Source organism: Staurois parvus, unplaced genomic scaffold, assembly GCF_062004578.1.
Source record: "Staurois parvus isolate SC_StPar_1 unplaced genomic scaffold, SC_StPar_1.0 ptg000347l, whole genome shotgun sequence".
Classification (NCBI taxonomy): Eukaryota; Metazoa; Chordata; class Amphibia; order Anura; family Ranidae; genus Staurois; species Staurois parvus.
This window is the reverse complement of record NW_028318143.1, coordinates 7,765,683-7,787,403: the sequence shown is the minus strand read 5'-3', so window position 1 is coordinate 7,787,403 and position 21,721 is coordinate 7,765,683. Positions and strand designations below refer to the sequence as shown.

The following is a 21,721-nucleotide window of genomic DNA, read 5'->3' as shown; positions in this document are numbered from 1 at the left end:
CTCTTACAAAAGTGAAATTACTCTATAAAATAAGTATGTTTTAGATTGGGCCTCTTGGGGCTCACCCCAACTCCTTTTATGGTCAGCAGTGACCCACCATCCACGTCTTGCTACCTTTTCGGAAGGCATTTATAATGTTGTGATCTCTGGACATTAAGGAACCCCTTAAGGAACCCCCTTATGATCTTGTTATTGTACTGACAATGTACAGGGGTTCGACAAAATTATGGGAACACCAGGTAAAAGAACAAAATCATTACCTAATATGGTGTTGGACCACCTTTGGCATCCAAGACAGCCTACATTTTCATGAGAATTGACAAATTTAACTCTTGGATGGTGGATAATGAAATCTGATACCATTCTTCATGCAAAAATCGTTCCAGTTCTCACAGAGATGGTTGAGGTGGAAAACGAGTCTGAACCAGACTATGGTCTCCAAAGTTGACCATAGTTTTTCTACAGTATTTTTTTGAGGTCTGGTGACTGCGGTGCCCAGGGAAGGTGTGAGACTTTGTCTGCATGCTTGTCAAACCACATCTTGATAACACCAGTGGTGTGAATTGGGCATTATTGTCTTGGTAAATGACCATTGTCTTCAGGAAACAATGTTTGCACATGGTTGGCCAAAATGTGTACATTGTCACTACCAGTGACTCTACCTTTCAAGGTGATGATGGGGCCTGCAGAATACCAAGATATAGCTGCCCAAATCATTGCTGCTTTACTGACACAGCCCTTGTCTTCAGCTTGGGATGGTGTTCGTCATACCTAAACACGTCTGGTGGTTGGGAACGGTGTGAAGCTCGATTTACCAGACCATATTACAGTCTTCCATTGATCAATAGTACACGATTTATGAGTGTTGCACCACTCTCTCCTTTTTCTGAGCATTAAAGTTGATCATTAGTGGTTTGGCAATTGCGGCTCACCTGTGAATGTTTTGCTTTTGGAGTACCCTCCACACAATTTTTGTGCACACGGCTTTGGAAGTTTGAGATTTGGAAGATTGGATCCCCTTGACCAGGATTCCCTCAGGCAACTGGGTGAAGAGGAGAATTCATCTGAGGTAGTACCAGGGGCGGAATGACCATTCGAGCGCTCAGGCACTGCCCGGGGTCAGTAGGGGGCCCCATAAGATGCCCCTGGTACCTTTCATTGGCTTTTTCATAGGCTTTTTTGGGTGTGGGCAAGGACACAGGGGGCCCCATGATCCCCTATTGCCCGGGGGCCCCATGAGTTGTCAGTCCGCCCCTGGGTAGTACACCTGGAGGGCTGGAGAGCTCTTCCAATAAGGAGACTGTTTGTCTAATGAACTTGTACATAGTTACTAAGGAGTTTGTCCTCAGAGTTCTCTTGGGCATCCCATACACCCCTCAATGCCATCCAAGTTCAATACCCCTTAATAAAAAACCTAAAACCAAGCACAAGGACTAATTATGGTCTCCTGTCTGCAAGGTCTGACGAAAATGTGTGTTGCCTGGCTGTGCAGGACTATAGGGGGATGCAAAACTTAGCGACTCCTAAGGGGGTTGTGCTACTTGTACTTAGTTGTTCCATTTGGTTTAGTCTTAATCCAGCCCTTTGTTTCGTTATACCCATCATTGCTAAATAACATACAGAGACTGGTGCCAGGCCCCTCCCGAAAGCCAAGAGGTAAGAGGTGTTTCCAAATTGCAGACAGGTTTACCATTAACTCTCTGGAATTCTTCCTGCTTTTCGAGTTCTGTATTGATGTGATTAGAATTTCCCTATCCACACAGGAGACGGAGCGCTCTGGAAGACCATGGTGTCCCTAAAGCTCATTTTTCTCCTCCTGTTCTCACTGGGACACGTTTCCTGCCAGTCAGGTAAGTCCTACTTACTGTAGGTATATTATAGACAATTCTTATTTTTTCTGTTTACTTTAATTACAGATGCAAAGTTTATTATTTGGCTCTCATTAGACTACACCTACGTGTCTGTTGTACCTTTCAAAAGCTGATTTCGTGTACTGAGTAATTTTGTCATTTTTAATAATTTTGCACTAAGCTCATCAAATGCTGAAAAAATGAGGGAGAAGAACCTATATTTAAAGTATATGTAAACCCTCAGCTTGTAAAATTACCCATTCATTTAAAACGGATATAAAAGGCAAAACATTATAAATACCCCCCCCCCCTTTTTTTTTTTTTATAAGTGATCACATTCCCTCTGTTCTCAGCTGCATAAGGAGCTCAGGGAGGAGAAACTGTAGTGTGTGTCAGGACAAGTCTGATCATTGGAGGAGAGCATACTTAGTTCCCAGTGCAGCTAGAGAATTGACCATGCTGTGCTCTCATGTCTGGTGTGGTCAGTTTTTAACAGGAAAGCAGACGGACTGACAAGAACACCAGGAATTTCACCCAAAGGAAGCAATACAAAGAGAACAGGATACTTTTTCATGCAAGTACTTGGTACATCAGGTACATATCAGGAATATGAAATGTTGGGTTTACATGCTCTTTAAGAAAAAACATTGCAGTTGTTTTAAATTGGAGGTTGCTGCCATCACAAAGTTCCTTTGTCTCCTTTCCTTTCGAAGGACGATAGGCATGTTGGTAAAGCACTGAATCCAAAATAGGAAGGGTAGTTCTGAATTCTGGTAGCAGCTGGATGCCAGTTGGGGTATTCCAGGACGTCCCCAGAGAAGTCAAAGGGCTCATTCATACATGCGATACCGCTTGCCAGTGGCGAAAACCAATCCATGGGGATCCTCCATGCCACCCTCCAGCTGTTGTGGAGCTACATGTCCCATGAGGCATTGCAAGACTGACAGTTACAAGTATAGGACTTGTAGTTCCCCAATAGCTGAAGGGCCGCAGTTGCCTATCCCTGATCCAAGCTCTGATGAAGGGGGAGTGTTGAGTCTCTGAAACGTGTTGGCTTTTTTGTAACGACTTTACTGGACTTAGTTTCAACTGCACTCTCATTCTTTCTACATTTCCTTTCCTTGCAATGAGAGCAGAAAATTTTGTTGTGGGTCTTGGCATCAAAACTTTTTTGTCCAGTCTGTGAAGCTGAGTGACAGCACCCCAAACCAAGAACAGAAAAGGGAATGCTGCTATGGTACCGATGGGAGCAGATGTTTTATTGTCCTGGTTTATTTCTTGTTGGCTACATCAGGAGACATCAAGGTCCCGGTTTTTTTCTACATGCACCTGACTGTTCAGTAAGAGAATTCTTACTGAATCACAAGGGTCCTTTTTATTGTGAAATTGCGTGCACCATGCATAGATGTGAACCAAGGCTGAATACCCGTACATCTGATATCTTATGAGATGAAGTCATTGGACAGCTGACAGTTTTCCACACATCTCCATTGGATTTTCAGTCAAAGTTTGTGGAGCATCCATGACACGAATTTTGGCAGATGCAGTAGAAATCAACTAAAATCTCAGCTGTGCGTAGCCAGTTTAGATGAAAATAGAAGGTTTCTTCTTTAAATCCCAACTCTGGGCTCTGAAATCCCGATGCTGAAAAGAGGATCCATTTATGGCCAACAAGACTCCTGGGATGTATCTTCCCGAACTAGGAATATTTGGAGAGGATTCATGTGGAAGCTGATCTTGTATAGAAATGCGAAGAAATTTCCACAGGATGTTTAGAACGGGAGTCTCTGCTGAACAGAATGGGTTGAGTAACAAGGCAGACAAAGGCATCATTGTTTCCTATTCTTTGGCTAAGCAGCTGAATGTGGTTGTATACACATGTTGAGTTTTCTGCATCTCTTGCTTGGATGGATCAGTATAGAATAATGAAAAGGCTGATATACAGAGTTTTCTTGGAGAACATACTGCTGAAAGCTTCCTCCAGTGCTGGTCATGTGATCAGATACCTAGGGGATGATGAAGCTGATATTCAGGCAGGAAAAGAGCACCTCCTTGTATACTGGTAGATCTGTACAGGAATAGTTCCCTGAGAGTGTGCCTTCCCCCGGGGAGTTGTGCACTACTCTAGCAGCATAGATTGCAGCTCCTGCCTATTTTGGGACCTCCTACCCCTCTGAAGGCAGGCAAACACCTCTTCTGCCTACCCCCGACTTAGCCCTGAGAGGAAGGGCATAATTATGAGCTGCATCAATAGCAGTCAGTTCAGTGTTTGTTTGCAAGAGCCTGAAAGTGCAGTGCTGACTTCTGTTACTCAGGGGTGGGGACTTATAAACTGTGTCCTCTCATTGGATGCACAACCCCAACCTTTAAAGCAGTGATGTCCAACCTCCTGCCTGGGGGCTGCATGCAGTTCTTTAGCACTTTCTGTGCTGGGGTCCCTGCAGACACTAATCTGTGTTTCAACCTTTTGCCCTATTATAGCAGTGATTTCTAGCAGCCTCAAGTAATGTGGCTTCAGTCTCTGACCATCTCTTGTATCATGTCTGCAGTCCCTGACCATCTCTTGTATCATGTCTGCAGTCCCTGACCATCTCTTGTATCATGTCTGCAGTCCCTGACCATCTCTTGTATCATGTCTGCAGTCCCTGACCATCTCTTGTATCATGTCTGCAGTCCCTGACCATCTCTTGTATCATGTCTGCAGTCCCTGACCATCTCTTGTATCATGTCTGCAGTCCCTGACCATCTCTTGTATCATGTCTGCAGTCCCTGACCATCTCTTGTATCATGTCTGCAGTCCCTGACCATCTCTTGTATCATGTCTGCAGTCCCTGACCTTCTCTTGTATCATGTCTGCAGTTTCTGACCATCGCTTGTACCATGTTCGCAGCCTCTGACCATCGCTTGTACCATGCCCGCAGCCTCTGACCATCGCTTGTACCATGCCCGCAGCCTCTGACCATCGCTTGTACCATGCCCGCAGCCTCTGACCATCGCTTGTACCATGCCCGCAGCCTCTGACCATCGCTTGTACCATGCCCGCAGCCTCTGACCATCGCTTGTACCATGCCCGCAGCCTCTGACCATCGCTTGTACCATGCCCGCAGCCTCTGACCATCGCTTGTACCATGCCCGCAGCCTCTGACCATCGCTTGTACCATGCCCGCAGCCTCTGACCATCGCTTGTACCATGCCCGCAGCCTCTGACCATCGCTTGTACCATGCCCGCAGCCTCTGACCATCGCTTGTACCATGCCCGCAGCCTCTGACCATCGCTTGTACCATGCCCGCAGCCTCTGACCATCGCTTGTACCATGCCCGCAGCCTCTGACCATCGCTTGTACCATGCCCGCAGCCTCTGACCATCGCTGGTACCATGCCCGCAGCCTCTGACCATCGCTTGTACCATGCCCGCAGCCTCTGACCATCGCTTGTACCATGCCCGCAGCCTCTGACCATCGCTTGTACCATGCCCGCAGCCTCTGACCATCGCTTGTACCATGCCCGCAGCCTCTGACCATCGCTTGTACCATGCCCGCAGCCTCTGACCATCGCTTGTACCATGCCCGCAGCCTCTGACCATCGCTTGTACCATGCCCGCAGCCTCTGACCATCGCTTGTATCATGTCCCCAGTCTCTGACCATCTCTAGTATCATGCTGCAGCAAGTCGGCCTCATTTCCTGGCTGGATAAAGTTCATCATCATCTAGCACTTTCCTCCCCAACCTTTCTGTCCACTGGCTGAATGAAAAAAAAAAAGCCATCTTACATGTAATACTTCTTGTATTTATTATCTCTTTTGGATCACAGAGCTCACACTGACAATGGCTTCATCTTCTTTTCTCTCCATGGAGAGAAGGACGGAGACATCTTTGTTCGGCCATAATCCATCGTCATCATCTACCTCTTGGATTGTGATGCTGGCTCAGAGATGGCCCAATAATGTAATTCTTGGCTCCTGTGCAGTCTGGGCTGTGTTCACAAATGTCTGACACAGATCAGCTCCTGCTGTAACCTCTCAACTTCTGACTTACTGCAAAGTGTGCTGTCCTGTGAATGTATACTTACCTGCATCCCATGATACAATGTTGGCATCTTGGGGCTCTCAATGTTGGGATCTCGTGCTCAGTTTCAGGGGAGAGTAGGTTATTTTAAGTCCGGGGTGGGTTGAACAAGGGGATAAGTGTACGTATCTTCAAAGAGATTATATTGCAACACCAAAGTTAGGCTGGCAGTAGCCTGCTGATTCCTAATGGTGCAGCCAGATGCTGATTATTACAACTGGGATAAAAATCAAAGATTAGTCGTGTTCCTTTGGCAAAGTTTGCACATATTTTATTGTTGCCTGCAGTACCCTAACAGACTGTGAATGTTTGTTTTGCAGGAGGAAATCAAGAGGTGAGGAAGATTCCTCAGTGGGGCACTGGCCTTATAGCAGTGACAGTCTTCCTCTTCCTTGTCCTCGTCGTCTATGTGGCCAACATATTTTGGAATAAAAGATCAAAGTACGTTTTTTTTATTTATTTATTTTTTTATAAGCTTAAATCAAGGCAAAACTGCTTTATACTCAGATGAAATACATATATTTTACCTGCCAAATGCTGCATTTCTGCCAAGGAGAAGCATCAAACCAATGATCTCATCTCTCTAGTCTCTCTCCTCCTATCAGCATGCTTCTTGCACTACAGTACACCTGGCTAGCTCCCTGTACTGCTTCCCCCTCCCCCTCTGTACAGTAGACTAGAAGAAGCTGATACCAGGTCAAATTCAATGTACTTTTAATGTTTGCATTAAAAAATGACTTTGAATGGTATGTTAATGAATACAGAGCTGTATAAATTTCTGCCTTTTATATCTGGTGGAAGCAGAACCCTAGACAGATCTAAAAGACACAAATGAATGCAGTTCTGTAATCCTCAATATATTTATTTTTTAGATGCAAATATGGTAAGCATACCTCCCGACAGTCCCTGATTTCAAAGGAACTGCCCGTCATTTGGAACAAAGTCCTCCACATTTGTCCCTCATTTTGGTCTGATCTATATAGTTGTATATAAAATGCCTTTTTATTTTTCCAAAAGTGTTTTACAGTGCTAAACCTTTCATCCAATTTCTAATTTGTTGCATTTGTAAACTCCATAAGTCAGTATAAATGATTAGTTGTGGTAAAAAAAAAAGCACTTGAAGGTCAAACTAATCATTTTTTTTTTTGTCTAATGGTCCTTGCAGGGGATGTGACCTATGACTACATACATTTGCTAATAGGTGTCCCTAGTTCCCATTTTAAAAGTTGGGAGGTATGGGCAGGGCCGGTGCTTGCACTAGGCAAACTAGGCGGCCGCCTAGGCCACACTGCCACCTAGGGGCACCTGGGCGCAGCACAGGCCAGCACTATCTCTGTGTGGACGCCGCCACGTCATGAATGATCCTACGGCTGAGAAGAGGGGTGGCAGAGGGGAGGAAGATGCCAGCTGTCTGGGGCCAGTGTAGCAGCGGAACTACCGCTTCTTCCGGTGTTCCTCTCAGACTCTGTCCTTTACTGCAAGCTGACTGGCGGCTGCTGGTCACTATGGAGTTCCAGCTCTTTTCTTCTCATTCAGCAGCGGAGGCACAGCTGCGCCTGTGGAGGAAGACAATGTCTGACTCTGATGTCTGTGTGAGAGTAACCCGGCCGGCTGGACATCCATCACATGTGCAATGTGTCAGTGAGTGATGACATCACCACGATCCCACAGCCTGCTCTTCTAGTGCCTTCTGGGCCTGCTGATCTGTGTCAGTGTTGGTGGTGTGTCAGATCTGTCACTGTGTGGGATCACTCAGTTTAGCTGCCTGCTGTCACAGCATTTTATCTCCCCCCCCCCCCCCCCCCCCCCCATTGCCTGGGGACGTCCAGCCTGGGATTTGTCAGTGTGGATCAATCATCCTCCACTCACTGCAACTGTCACTCCACCACTGTCAGCCACAGAAACAGTCCATTTGTAACACTGATTTTGTCTTTAATATTGGTGCTGGTGGCATTCTATGGCACTTGTTTTTGCAAACTTAAAGAAATGTAGCAGTTTCATGTTTTGTTGATTTTAATATTTTTATTGTTTTTACATTTTATTTATTTGTTGTTTTTTTTTGGGGGGGGGGCGCAAGTAGCTGGTCTTGCCTAAGGAGCAAAATAGTCTAGCACCAGCCCTGGGTATGGGTAAGTACCTGAATCTGACCTGATACCAGCATCTTGCAGGGCTGGAGTGTGAGAGGAAGAAGCCACACAAGAATCCAATCCTTGTAAAATTAAATCAGTCACTGAGAAATCCCTGAGTAATAATTCACAAAATGTGAGAAATCAAATCCAATCCCTTCAAACAATAAATAAAATTATCCAGTTGCTGCTAGCATTGACATGTGTTCCCACACCAATCAAAGTGAATAAATGAAAAATGCATTTTTTTATTTATTCAATCAGTTCATGTGCTGACACAAGTTACATGCTGATAGGAGGAGAGAGCAAAGTGACAGAGATGAGCTTGTTGCTGTGCTGGTTCTCCTTTGACTGTCCAATCATAAGCTGGGGGTGGGTCCAGAATGACTTGGGCTCAGGGGAAATGGGTTTAATGATTCTGACCATCGGACTGAGGACATCTAGCTGCAGAAATGTAGTACTGCAGAGGAAATCTCTGGGTAGAAGGTGATTATTGCAGCACATGATGGATTTGCTATTTTATCTTTTAAATGGCAATTGATTTTTACATTGTTATTTTTGGCTGGAATTCTGTTTTTAACCGAGGTTGGTGTATTGCATTCACTAGTCAGCATTGCATTCTTTATGCTTTTAATGTAAGGCGGACAATTATTCAGATATTAGCTACACATACTCTTATATGTCAGACACCTCCAAAGACACCACCTTTGTGCAGCCGGAGTTTCATATTATTCATTCAGTATTAATGCAGTTTGCAAGGAGTGTTCCTTTCAGCTTAATCGCTTGCAACATAGAAAAACAAAGTCTTCTGGGAGCCGTGCAGAGTTTACTTAGTGGAATAGAAGGGTTGTGTAATATAAGGTCCATGTACAATGCAGAGCGGTTACACTGACACTGGAGCACCCCACCCTCATAACAACTCCTGTCTGTCTTCACTTGCCGGCCTGTCTGTGAATGAATATTCAATGACACACGACTAATCTGTATTCTAACCGAGGGCAGAGGACAGCTTGGTGGGTGGAAAGAAATTCACGGATCACAGATCATGGAAGTAAAATGCTGTCAGAAAAAGAAAGTGTCTGTCCTTGTTAGCCTTCTCCTGAAAATGCTAGTTATATGGCTATTATGCTGATCCAGGGTGTGCCACCAATCAGGCAAAGTCAGGCGATTCAGGTGGAACTTACTGGGGGTCGGCGATGGACTGGAGTCCCCGGCACTCTGTTCTAATTGCAGCTCAGTAACATTGCCCTGTATATACAAAGCAGTGTAATTGGGCTGGTTGATAAGATGCTGGTGGCCAGGCCACACAGCATCATTGGTTGTTATGGTGCAGGCAGCAGCCTTCACCATAACAACCAATGATGCTGTAGAGCTTATTTTATTTTCTTCAGGTACTTATATAGCGCCGTCAATTTACGCAGCACTTTACATATATATTGTACATTCACATCAGTCCCTAACACTCAAGGGGCGTACAATCTAAGGTCTCTAACTCACATTCATATACAAGGGCCAATTTAGACAGGATCCAATTAACCTACCAGCATGTCTTTGGAGTGTGGGAGGAAACTGGAGTACCCGGAGGAAACCCACGCAGGCACAGGGAGAACATGCAAACTCCAGGCAGGCGGTGCCGTGGCTGGGATTTGAACCAACGACCCTAGTACTGCCAGGTGGAAGTACTAACCATTTAGCCACTGTGCTGCCCATTAGATGCCCTTGTCCTAGCGAACAGCTCAATTACACTGAAGACCCTGTGCAGCCTATCCGACAGAGTCCTAGCAACCAATGATCATGGAAGTAAAATGCTGTCAGAAAAAGAAAGTGGCTGCCCTTGTTAACCTTCTACTGAAAATGCTAGTTATATGGCTATTATGCTGATCCAGGGTGTACCGCCAATGAGGCAAAGTCAGGCGATTCAGGTGGAACTTACTGGGGGTCGGCGATGGGACTGGAGTCACCGGCACTCTGTTCTAATTGCAGCTCAGTAACATTGCCCTGTATATACAAAGCAGTGTAATTGGACTGTTCTGCCCATTTGCTACCCTTGTCCTAGCGAACAGCTCAATTACACTGAAGACCCTGTGCAGCCTCTCCGACAGAGTCCTAGCAACCAATGAAATGCAGCATCATTGGTTGCTATGATGCTGGCGGCTGGGGCACAGTCTCATTGGCTGCTGTGCTATAGTTCTTGCAATCAGAGGAAGGGGGGAAATGGAGTGGTGTCTGTTTTGTCTATGGCTTTTGAATGTTTAGGATGGGGAGGGGGCACAAAAATTATCACTTAGACACTCACCGGTGCCTACCAGTTTGGCATTTTGAGGTCTCAATTACACTTGATCCTCTGGATCAACTGTGGGTATAGGATTATAACTTTTTTAATGGTTGAACTGGATGGACTTTTGTCTTTTTTCAGCCAGACTAACTATGTAATTTGCTTTGTTCTAACAAGAACAATCTGCTTTTTGGATCACTCTTCAGAGAACATTTGACAGGTGGTGAGGAAACATTTTTTTTCGCTTACCACCTGTTTTAACCCATTAAATGCTGGACTACTACGCTGCAACTGTGTGCATGGTTGCAGGACGATTGTAACATGGCCTCATTCACTTGAATGGGTTGCTTTCAGTGCACACACAAAGCCCCATGTAAACTGGTTAAACTACGTAGACATCTGTAAGAATGTCAATTAAATACAAAAGCTACACATGAATTTTGAAGTTAAAGGTTGTTTGGATCCCTCCACCGAGTTTCTGTCGCTGCCCCTGGAATAAATTAATAAAGCGCAGTATATTTCAGAAGTAAAGGGAAACATTGAAAGCGGGAAGTCTGAATTATGGTGTCATTTGATGTCTTTTGCAGATGACAGTTGATTGTTCTGAATGGTTTTTGTGTATTTTGTTTTCCCCCAGGTCTAACCTAGAGTCATTCTCTATGGGAAAATTTGAGGATGGGGTTATTCCCAATGGCAGCACTGGGCGTTATGTTACAAAGTAAGTGTAAATTTGTTTGTTAAAGCTCCGGGCACACAAATGTTTGTTTAGCCCCAGTTCACTTCTGTGTGGGTGGTGCCGCTGCGGGACCCGCACAAATACCTGCAGCCGCACCACCCACACAGAGGAATGTGGGACCTGCAGGCGAGTGCCATTAATTCTAACGGCACACCGCCCGCACAACCTCGGTTCCCATGCGGGCTGCGATTTCCAAAGTAGTGCAGGGACTTCTTCCCTGCATGTCCCGGGGCACAGGAGTACATTCAAATGAATGGGCTCTCGTGTCTGCGCAAATCGTGGAACTCACAACCACACAGATGTGAACCAGGGATCAAACATATTCCTCCGTAGTCACAAATAATATCAACTATGTGTGCAGCAAACATCTGTGCAAGCCCGGATATTACCTTGTAAAAGTAGCAGTGACATCATAACTGTCCTGTACATAATCTGTGCAGAGAGCTGTAAGAGGGACTCAGCAGGTTCCCCCCACTACAGGATGGGGCAGAGACCAGACCAGTCACCCTGCACAATGAGACAGAGCTGCAGTGACAGGTCTATATTATATGAAGCGCCTCCACAGAGGGAAAGTTTCACAGCAGATGACTGCACAGATCTGGAAGAAATACACAAAGCACATCAATGAAGAATATGCATGGCTTTTGTATTTATACAGTATTGATTTATCCTGGAGTTCAGCTTTAAATGAAAAGTGAAATGGTTTCTGGTCAATTTATGTGTTTTAAGTTTGGAAATAACTAAATAAATGTAGCTACCACATCCGGGGCTAGTAGGCTGCAGTAGATATTCCATGGTTTAGAGAAACCTATCTGCTGATATAGGTGTCCATTTATGACACAGAGAATAGCTGCGATTCAGAGGATCGCAGCTACTCTCTGGTCATTCACAGTTTATGACACTCAGGAGATCAGCGGAGAACATGTTCAGCTCTTCACTGGAGATCTGTGTTCTCCCTCCAGATTCTCCATCCCAGAGCTGGAGAATCGGAGGGACCGCAAACTAAGCAGAGATAATTTACCTCTGTTTAGTAAACTGATCTTTTACTGTAATCTCGTGAGATTATAGTAAAAGCAGCCGTTTTCCAGCGTTTGTAGATCGTTCTCCCTTCGTTTGAAGAACTGATCTACACTGCTTCATAAAAAGCATTAGCATAAATGTGTTCTCCGAGAATTCCGGAGAACTGAGCAGCTGTCATTTACCGCTGGTTCATAAACGGACACCATAGTGCTTCTGTGATAATTCAACAGCTGTTTGACTGAAAAATTTCCAGCAGGCTCCTTTGACAGAAGTTGATCACACAATTGACTTTTGTTGATCAGAAAGGGCCAGGCCTCTCACTGTGCAAATTTTGTCCCGTTGATCACTCAGGAAGTAAGAGAAGATCTCCCAATGGGGACACAGGCAGCCCTAATAACCTGATTTAGGTTCTAAGACTTGCCAGGGTCTCGAAGACTTAAAGTGGTGGTGGTGTTATTATGTTTTGACAATGGGTGGCAGAAGACTGGGCAGCAGTCCTGGACTCCAGTGTTGGATCGTCAGTCTCCATTCCCCAAACAGGTTCTGTGAAGGGCCATTTACTCTGGCGAGCAAAAAAAGGACTTGGGGATTGTTAAAGAAAACATAAGTGCTGGATTGTTTGGGTGGGGGTGGGGGGTTTAGTGTCAGTGGCAGTGTTTTTTACCTGGTGGTAAGACAAGAGTATCTTTAGTCTAGGAAGGAGCCTGTTAGCCATATTCTGATATTTTTTTCAATTTATTTCAGGTCCAGTGATAATGAGCAAATTCGACATGCTTATGAAAACCCAATACAAGTCACAGATAATGAACTTTCTACTCCTATGTAACCATGAACAAGGCTTGCTATTGAAAATCATGTTGAAACAAAGACTTTCCACCATGGAAGGTGACATAGAGGTCACATTATGAATTCAACTTTCAGAATGCAGTTAGAAAATATTTCTATGGATGGATTCCGCAGCATCAGTTGTGCGTCCTGGCATTATGATTCAATTCAATAAGACTACTTATCCTAACTATCATGGAAATTGTTCACTTAGATCAGCGTTACTCAACCTTTTAAAATGGAGGATCCATTAAAAAATTACTGTATCTACAACTCACAGTACATTAGCCTGATGGTCACTAGGAAGAATGCTCCTTACATTTGTGGTCAAGGGAAGGTGGGAAGAATCTTCCCTTACAGGTAGCTAAAAATATCATCAGTGTCAGTGCTTACTTGTCTGAGAGGCAGAATTGCTCAAAGAACCCCTAGCAACCTCTGGAGGACAATAGGGCAAGCTGATTGAGAATGGCTGATCTAGACCACACCACAGGAATCAGAGTATCAGGTCAGGGGTGATTACAATTTCACTAAATATTGTATATAATCAAGGGTACTGTTACCTCTCTTGGAAATCTTGATTAAAAACTGTAGCCAACTGTACCACTGTTTGTGATTTGCTTCTGACTTCAGCCACTACCCTTAAGAGCCATAAATTGTAATCAATTATTCTTTTAATGTTACTTTTACACATATATATTGGCATGATCAGTATAATGTATATCATTTTAACAATATGAGTTAATGTTTTATACGCCTCGTACTGTAAGTGTGCACATAGTTCTTATCTGTTCTTTAAATGCAGTACATAGAGTGTGGTTCCATAATGGTGGTGCTGCACAATGCTTGGGATCTACTGGTCTAGCAGTTCTAGTCTGTCTGCCAGGACACAATGAAAACAAATGACCCTGTATATGGCTGAAATACAAATACCTGCTAGAAAGAATCTACAGAACTGGGATAGAATGATAAAATTATGGTAAGGCAAATAAGTTAAAGTGTTTTGAAAGCTAATATAATGTGATTATATTATAATAATATGAAAATAAAGCAATATACACACTATGGCCAATTGTTTGTAGACATCTGACCATCACACCTATTTTGAGCTTGTAGGTCATCCCATTCCAAAACCATTAATGGGGAATAGCTGCCCCCTCTCCACACACACCTACACACACACCTTTGTGGTTATAATCCTCTCCACTCTTATTGGAAGTTTTACCATCGCACTGGAACACCTATTTTTCTTTGAATCGCCAGCAGGAACAAATTCTGGTGTGATTTATTTTGTGCTAGCACAGGGTTTTCTCAGAAACCCTTTGAGAAAGTCCTGTGTCTAGCAAGTAAAAAGTCAATTGCAAACGTGTTATTGTTTGCGCCAAACTTCCAGATCATGCAAAAAACATTTAGTAGTATGGGCAGCACAGTGGCTAAATGGTTAGCACTTCCACCTGGCAGTACAAGGGTCGTTGGTTCGAATCCCAGCCACAGCACCACCTGCCTGGAGTTTGCATGTTCTCCCTGTGCCTGCTTGGGTTTCCTCCGGGTACTCCGGTTTCCTCCCACACTCCAAAAGACATGCTGGTAGGTGAATTGGCTCCTGTCTAAATTGTCCCTAGTATGTGTATGTATGAATGTAAGCTAGGGACCTTAGATTGTACACCCCTTGAGGGTTAGGGACTGATGTGAATGTACAATATATGTGTAAAGCGCTACGTAAATGGACGGTGCTATATAAGTACCTGAAATAAATAAATAAATAGTAGTGTGAAGACTTCAGGGTGTGGTGTTCCTGTGAGATGGTAAAACTGATTGCTTTGGTGGAGATGAGCCAAGCCATGGAGTGGGGAGTGGCATGTGGAAAGTTTAGCACTCTTCTGGGAAAGTTCTACACAAACTTTCATAGTGAATCTGTAGGAATTTGTGCACATTCAGTCAAAAGAACGTTTGTGAGGTAAGGTGCTGATGTTGGATGAGAAGACCTGATTTCCAATTGGAATTTCAATTCATCTCAAAGATGCATCAGTAGTGTTGAGGTCAGGGATTTGTAAAGGCCACACAAATTCCTATACATCAAATTTGTAAAGCCTTTTTGTGAAGATGGTTTTGTGCCCAGGGGTAGTTATGTTGGAATGGAAAAGGGCCATCCCCAAACTACTACCACAAGGTCTTTGAATCTGTAGTATTAACATTGCCCTTCATGAAATGTAATCATTTTGGAGGGGAATCCACATCCCAGTGTATTCTAACAGTGTGTGTGTGGGGTGGTGGGGGGGAGTCTCGCTATCAGAATACAAAGACACAGCGGGGAGGATTTCCACATCCATCTTGAATTTGTGGATGGGGAAATCAGATCAGATCAGTTTTTCAGATGAATGAAAACTGAGACATGTACGGCCAGCTTTATGGTGTAATCACACTAGGGTGAACTTCTCATGCCTGAGCACAGTTGACCCCAAAATCCAGTTTGTTTGATTAGTGTGGCTGCTGCGTACGGTGCTCTGAGATGGTTCAGCATACTACGCACTGGCCCGCTTTACGGATGGTCTCAGGCATGGTCCAGTTACACAAGGGCTATGTTATATATCTGTGTGACCCCCTAACTGTTCCTGAACGCTGAACTTGAATGTTGGAGCAGATTAAATCTATATGTGCCCACTCATGTATTAAGGATACTGACAGGGCTGGTGCTTCCACTTGGCAAACTAGGCAGCCGCCTAGGGCACACTTGCACCTAGGGGCGCCTGGGCAGAGCACAGGTCAGAAATTATCATTCAGCTGTGGAAAGGGGTGACAGAGGGGGAAGAAGACAGGAGAAAGGAAGATGCCGAGTTTCTGGGGCCAGTGTAGCAGCTGAGGTGCTGCTCCTTCCAGTGTTCCTTTCAGACTCTGTGCCTTACTGCAAGCCAGTTGGTGGCTGCTGATCACTTTAGAGTTCCAGCCCTTCTCTTCCCATTCATCAGCGGAGGCGGAGCTGCGCCTTCAGAGGAAGGTAATGTCTGACTCTGATGTCTCATGTCTGTGTGAGTGTGACCCTGCTGGCCATCCATCACATGTGCAGTGTGTCAGTGAGTGATGACATCATCATGATCCCAGTGCCTGCTCTTCTATTGCCTGCTGATCTGTGTCAGTGTTGGTGGTGGTGTGTTGTGTCAGATCTGTCACTGTGTGGAATTGCTCAGTTCAGGTGTTCTCTGTGTGTAGGCTGGGCTGTCTGCTGTCATAGCATTTTATCCCCCCCCCCCCCCCCCCATTGCCTGGCTGGGATATGTCAGAGCTATCTTATGGCACTTATTTTTGCACATTAAAACAAATGTAGCAGTTTTTAAAAAAATATATATTTTTTGGGGGGGGCGCAAGTAGCTGGTCTTGCCTAGGGTGCAAAAAAAGTCTAACACCGGCCCTGGATACAGATGATATGTGTACTTGGGCACAACATAATGTGAGCGTAGGCAAGTGGAGGAGTAGGAAGGCAATCGTGTGTGCACTGTATAAGGCAACAATGCCTACTGAGAGAGCTTTTATTGTCAGAGAATAGGTGCTGGAACTTGCCCTAGAGAGTAGCTGCTGGAACTTGCCTTTCCCTGTACCCACCTCCGAGTACCATTCTTTGGTTCCACCTTCCACCTACCTTCCAATACCACCCTTTTAGAGGATACAGAACCAAGTACAACTTTGTGGTGGTAAGTAATTTGTATGGAAATTGTTAATGATGGCAAGAAAAGCAGTAAAATAGATCTCCTGCAGCCAACAACAATGGACCCACAATGGATCACCTGCAACAAAATACCACCCCAGCAATACTAGACCCCCTGCAGCAACAACAAACATTACGTTGCCAAACGTATTGGTCGGCCTACCTTTACATGCACATGTTCTTTAATGGCATCCCTTAGTCCGTAGGGTTCAATATTGAGTTGGCCCACCCTTTGCAGCTATAACAGCTTCAACTCTTCTATGAAGGGCGTCCACAAGATTTACAAGTGTGTCTATGGGACTGCTTGACTGTTTTTCCAGATGCGCATTTGTGAGGTCAGGCACTGATATCGGACAAAAAGGTCTGGCTCGCAGTCTCCGCTCTAATTCATCCCAAAGGTGTTCTATTGGGTTGAGGTCAGGACTCTGTGCAGGCCAGTCAAGTTCCTCCACCCCAAACTCATCCTTGTCTTTATGGACCTTACTTTGTGCACTGGTGTGCGGCCATGTTGGAACAGGAAGGGGCCATCCCCAAACTGTTCACACAAAGTTGGGAGCATGAAATCCAAAATGTCTTGGTATGCTGATGCCTTAAGAGTTCCCTTCATTGCAACTAAGGGGCTAAGCCCAACCCCTGAAAAAAACCCAACACCATAATCCCCCCTCCACCAAACTTTACAATTGGTACAATGCAGTCAGGCAAATACCGTCTCCTGGCAACTGCCAAACCCAGACACGTCCATCGGATTGCCAGACAGAGAAGCATGATTCATCACTCCAGAGAACGTGTCTCCACTGCTCTAGAGTCCAGTGGATGAGTTGCTGTTGTTCCCAGTTGCTTCCACTTAGTTATAATACTGCTAACAGTTGACTGTGGAATATTTAGTAGCAAGGAAATTTCACAGATGGACTTATTGCACAGGTGGCAACCTATCATGGTACCACGCTTGAATTCACTGAGCTCCCATTCTTTCATAAATGTTTGTAGAAGCAGTCTGCATGCCTAGGTGCTTAATTTTATACATCTGTGCACATGGAGGTAATCGGAACACTTGAATCCAATTATTTGGTGTCCCAATACTTTTGGCAATATAGTGCATCTCCCTACAACCAGCATCAAAGGACCCTCCAGCAGCCAGGAACAATAGACCCCTCCCTCAACAGTAGATCCATCCCAGTAACAATTGACCCCACCAGAAATATAAGACCAACCCCCAGCAACAATAGACTTCCCTGGAAATATACTTCCCAGCAGCAACAATAGAATCCTCATACAAACATCGATCCCCTCCATGAACAATAGATCCTTCAGCAGCCAGCATCAATAGATCCTCCATCACACCCCAGCACCCCTTACCATTAAATACATTCAGTGCTGGAGGTGCCGGAACTGCGTTCCCCTATGTTTCTACTAAAAAACAGTACATCCATATAAGTACATCCATATAGGGGCACTTGTTTGCAGCAAGGTCAGATGAGACCCAACCTAATGAATTGCACGGTGAGGAATAGTGAAACACAGTCACTGCCCTCCCAGGCAGCAAGAGTGGTGGTGCTGTCCACATATGCTGTATGTGCCTTTTCTTATGTCAAATTAAGAATGAGTGTGTGGTGGGCTGCAGCCTCTTTATAGTGGATGGAAGGTCCATCTCGGGCCATAAATATCCATCTTGAGGCTACATACATATACCTTCCTATCTATTTACTAAGGCTAGCACCATAAGGATTAAAAAGAGTTAATGTTGATTCAGAGAGTAAAGTTCTGCCTTAACTACTGGGGGGGGGGGGGGGATTTTTAGTACAAGGATAGTTAAGGAACTCCCCTGACCCTCAGAAGCCATTTAAAGTCTATTTCACTAAAACCCACCTTAATTTCACTCTTCTGCATTAACACCACATGCAGTTCATCCCAAGCTAACACTCTCAGTTTGTTCATCCCTAGTCTTTCAGTAAAATGGTAAGTGCTTAATGTGTGTACTGACCTGTTTGGCTGCCATTACAAAGTTATTTAATTGCAGGGCAGAAGTTCAGGTTAATACAATGTCTATAGTCAATGGTTTGCTTAGATACTCAATACATCTGTTAATAATAACTCTACAAAACTTCCCGGCTGTCTCAGCACTTTCCTCTAGTTTTACAAACATGTCAGTCTCATGGGCTTCTAATATCCAGCCTTCTCTTGTAGGGAAAGACAATTTCTTGATATAAAAGCTTGACCATGCCAAAGTTCAAGAGTGGTTAAAGTGCAATTATAAACCCATAACTCCTCACCCCAACCAGATGATCATTTTAATTTGCACTGCAAGCCTGCCAAGGGTTGGGGTTCTTCACACAAAACATAGGCTATGGCTTGGGTTGGCAGGGCTACCTGTCAGTTACATAATCCAAAGTATAATAAAAGGTTCCAGAACTATATTAGGCCAAAAAGGTGTTTGGTCAAGTTTTCCTAATTTAGCTCCAGATCATAAAGAACACATTTAGTATGGTGAGGACTACAGGCACATGACAATCTGATCATCCCATAGCTGAGTGTCATTCCATCTGGTCAACATGTTGCCGTTTGTGTCCCATTGGGGCGATTTCCCTCCATGTTCTGTCCAACAGACCCAATAGCAAGTGGGAAGAAATCCCTCCACACTGAGAGAAATCCATTTTCAAACAGTTGGTAGTGGAGAAGATGTCCCCGTTAGAAAATTTCCCTTCTGTTCCTGGTGCTAACTGGATTTTTCCCTTTCTTTCACTGTCTGCGAAAAATGGTCAACAGGAATATTTCAGAGAGTGAATATCCATGGAAGGGACACATCAACAACAATATAACGGGTCCTAATCCATCATTACTTTATCCAAAACTAATTTTCAAAAAAGTTTTACTTTGAATAAACTTTAAGTAGCCATGCAGTGGTCTTTTATGGCAGAAGACCGATGACCCCCAACCCAATCATCATTAGTTGTCACGAAGATACCCAAACAACCTTAACTAGTACCAACCGTCCTAAAAAGTTTGGATGATGCCAATGAGGATGATTGTTATGATAGTGGTAAAGATGTATGCAAAATGCCATTTATTATAATGATAGTGATGATGAAGATGATGGTAATATTAGCAACAATAAGAACCATACATTCCATACGAAAATGTAGACATTTTAATGAAAATACTGGCTGATCTGCCCAGGAACGGGTTACTGATCTTCATACTCCTGATCTCTCCATTCTACTGCTGGCTCATCATTCATACGGAGTATCAAGTGGCTGTATACAAACTTATAATAAACTGTTGCAGCTATTGAACCTAGAAACTGTTCGGAAGATACAATTTCCCTAATAAAGGATTCAGCAGTTAACTGACCATCATGGGTCCCAAATGTGAGGATTAACATCAGTTTAGGCCAGGGGTCTCCAAACATTCTAAACAAAGGGCCAGTTTGCTGCTCTTCAAACTTTAGGGGGGCTGGATTGTGGCCAGTGGTGGAATGTGGCCAGAATGGCAGGAGAAAATGTTCCAACATCAGTGTAAGTTAACAATGCCCATCATTGGTATTAGGGGAAATAATAGTGCCCCATCATTGGTTTTAGGGGGAGGAATAATGTCCCATCACTGGTATCAGTGGGAGGAATAGTACCCCATCGCTGGTATAAGTGGGAGGAATAGTGCCCCATCATTGGTGTCAGTGGAAGAAATAGTGCACTATCATTAGTACTAGAGGAAAGAATAGTGCCCCATTGCTGGTATCAGTGGAAGGAACAGTGCCCCATCATTGGTAATAAGCGCAAGAATAGTGCCTCATCACTGGTATTAGTGGAAAGAATTGTACCCCATCATTGGTATCAGTGGGAGGAACAGTGTCCCATCATTGGTGTCAGTGAGAGGAATAGTGCCCCATCATTGGTATTAGGAGGAGGAATAGTGCCCATCATTGGTATTAGCGGAAGGAATGATGCTTCATCATTGGTATCAGTGGGAGGAATAGTGCCCCATCATTGGTATTAGGGGAAGGAATGGTGCCTCATCATTTGTATCAGTGGGAGGAATAGTGCCCCATCATTGGTATTAGGGGGAGGAATAGTGCCCCATCATTGGTATTAGCGGAAGGAATGGTGCCTCATCATTGGTATCAGTGGGAGGAATAGTGCCCCATCATTGGTATTAGGGGAAGGAATGGTGCCTCATCGTTGGTATCAGTGGGAGGAATAGTGCCCCATCATTGGTATTAAGGGGAAGAATAGTGGTCCATCGCTGGTATCAGTATAAGGAATAATGCCCCATCATTGGTGTCAGTGGGAGGAATAGTGCCCCATTGTCAGTGGCAGGAACTATGCCCCATTGTTGCAGACATTGGGGGGGGGGGATAATGCCTCAATGGCCAGATAAAAGTAAACAAAGGGCCACAGTTTGGAGACCACTGGTTTAGGTCATACTAACCCTTAACTGCCCTTCGAAATACAGTTATTATTTCTCAAGCACAGCAAAAGTCGTTACTTTATCACCCCTTGGAGAAGAAAAGCGGTTTGAAAATTCATATCTACAGATACCATCTATGTACTAAACTTTGTTGCCAAACTTTAACGGATCCAGGCTCCATGTCATGTGATATCAGTGGCAGTGAGACAGTGTCCGCGGCTTGTCTCTTTTTTTTTTTTGGAGAGATAAGACCAACTGTTCTGATCCTGTGACCTGATGGTGAGACTCAATACTAGAAATAGATGACAGCAGTATAATTTCATATTGATATTCAGAATGGCAGAGAAATGAAAGCTATTCCTCTCTCCCCATCGGGGATGGCTGTGGGAGCCCTGCTGACTCTAAACCCAACATTACACAATGCTAAATACCTAAGGTGGTTGCTTCAGCCTCATTTGTTGCCAGCTCTGTAGGCTGCCGAGTCACTGGTGGCAATCAGCCTGCAGTATCAGCACTATCGCACAGACCTGGCGTGTGCATTGTAATGATAGGGGGGCTTGGAGGCTGCTAACAGGAAGATGGGAATTGTGCAAGTAACTTCTTGCTGAGACAGTCATTGATACCATGTACAAGGCAGCCCTTGAGAGACTGCTGGGCCCCCCAGATAACATCACAGGCTGATAATGTAACATTTTGTAATACAAACTGATGAAAAGGTGAAGAGATT

The 21,721-nt window shown here is 44.5% G+C and overlaps 1 protein-coding gene across 1 annotated transcript; it reads left to right on the top strand.

The window, feature by feature from the left end:
- Window positions 1–1,703: 1,703 nt before the first annotated feature.
- PDZK1IP1 (PDZK1 interacting protein 1) lies at window positions 1,704–13,958 on the top strand. Its single transcript, XM_089684365.1, has 4 exons — window positions 1,704–1,850; window positions 6,235–6,355; window positions 10,953–11,033; window positions 12,816–13,958. Exons 1-4 carry the CDS (start codon window positions 1,787–1,789, stop codon window positions 12,895–12,897), a joined length of 348 nt encoding a protein of 115 aa, XP_089540491.1. The 5' UTR covers window positions 1,704–1,786; the 3' UTR covers window positions 12,898–13,958.
- Window positions 13,959–21,721: the final 7,763 nt, after the last annotated feature.

Bases quoted from the DNA above. Each gene is read 5' to 3' on its own strand.
- PDZK1IP1 (XM_089684365.1), top strand. From the start codon at position 1,787: ATGGTGTCCCTAAAGCTCATTTTTCTCCTCCTGTTCTCACTGGGACAC. The intron at 1,851-6,234 runs GTAAGTCCTACT...TTTGTTTTGCAG, and splicing joins ACACGTTTCCTGCCAGTCAG to GAGGAAATCAAGAGGTGAGG. The intron at 6,356-10,952 runs GTACGTTTTTTT...GTTTTCCCCCAG, and splicing joins TTTTGGAATAAAAGATCAAA to GTCTAACCTAGAGTCATTCT.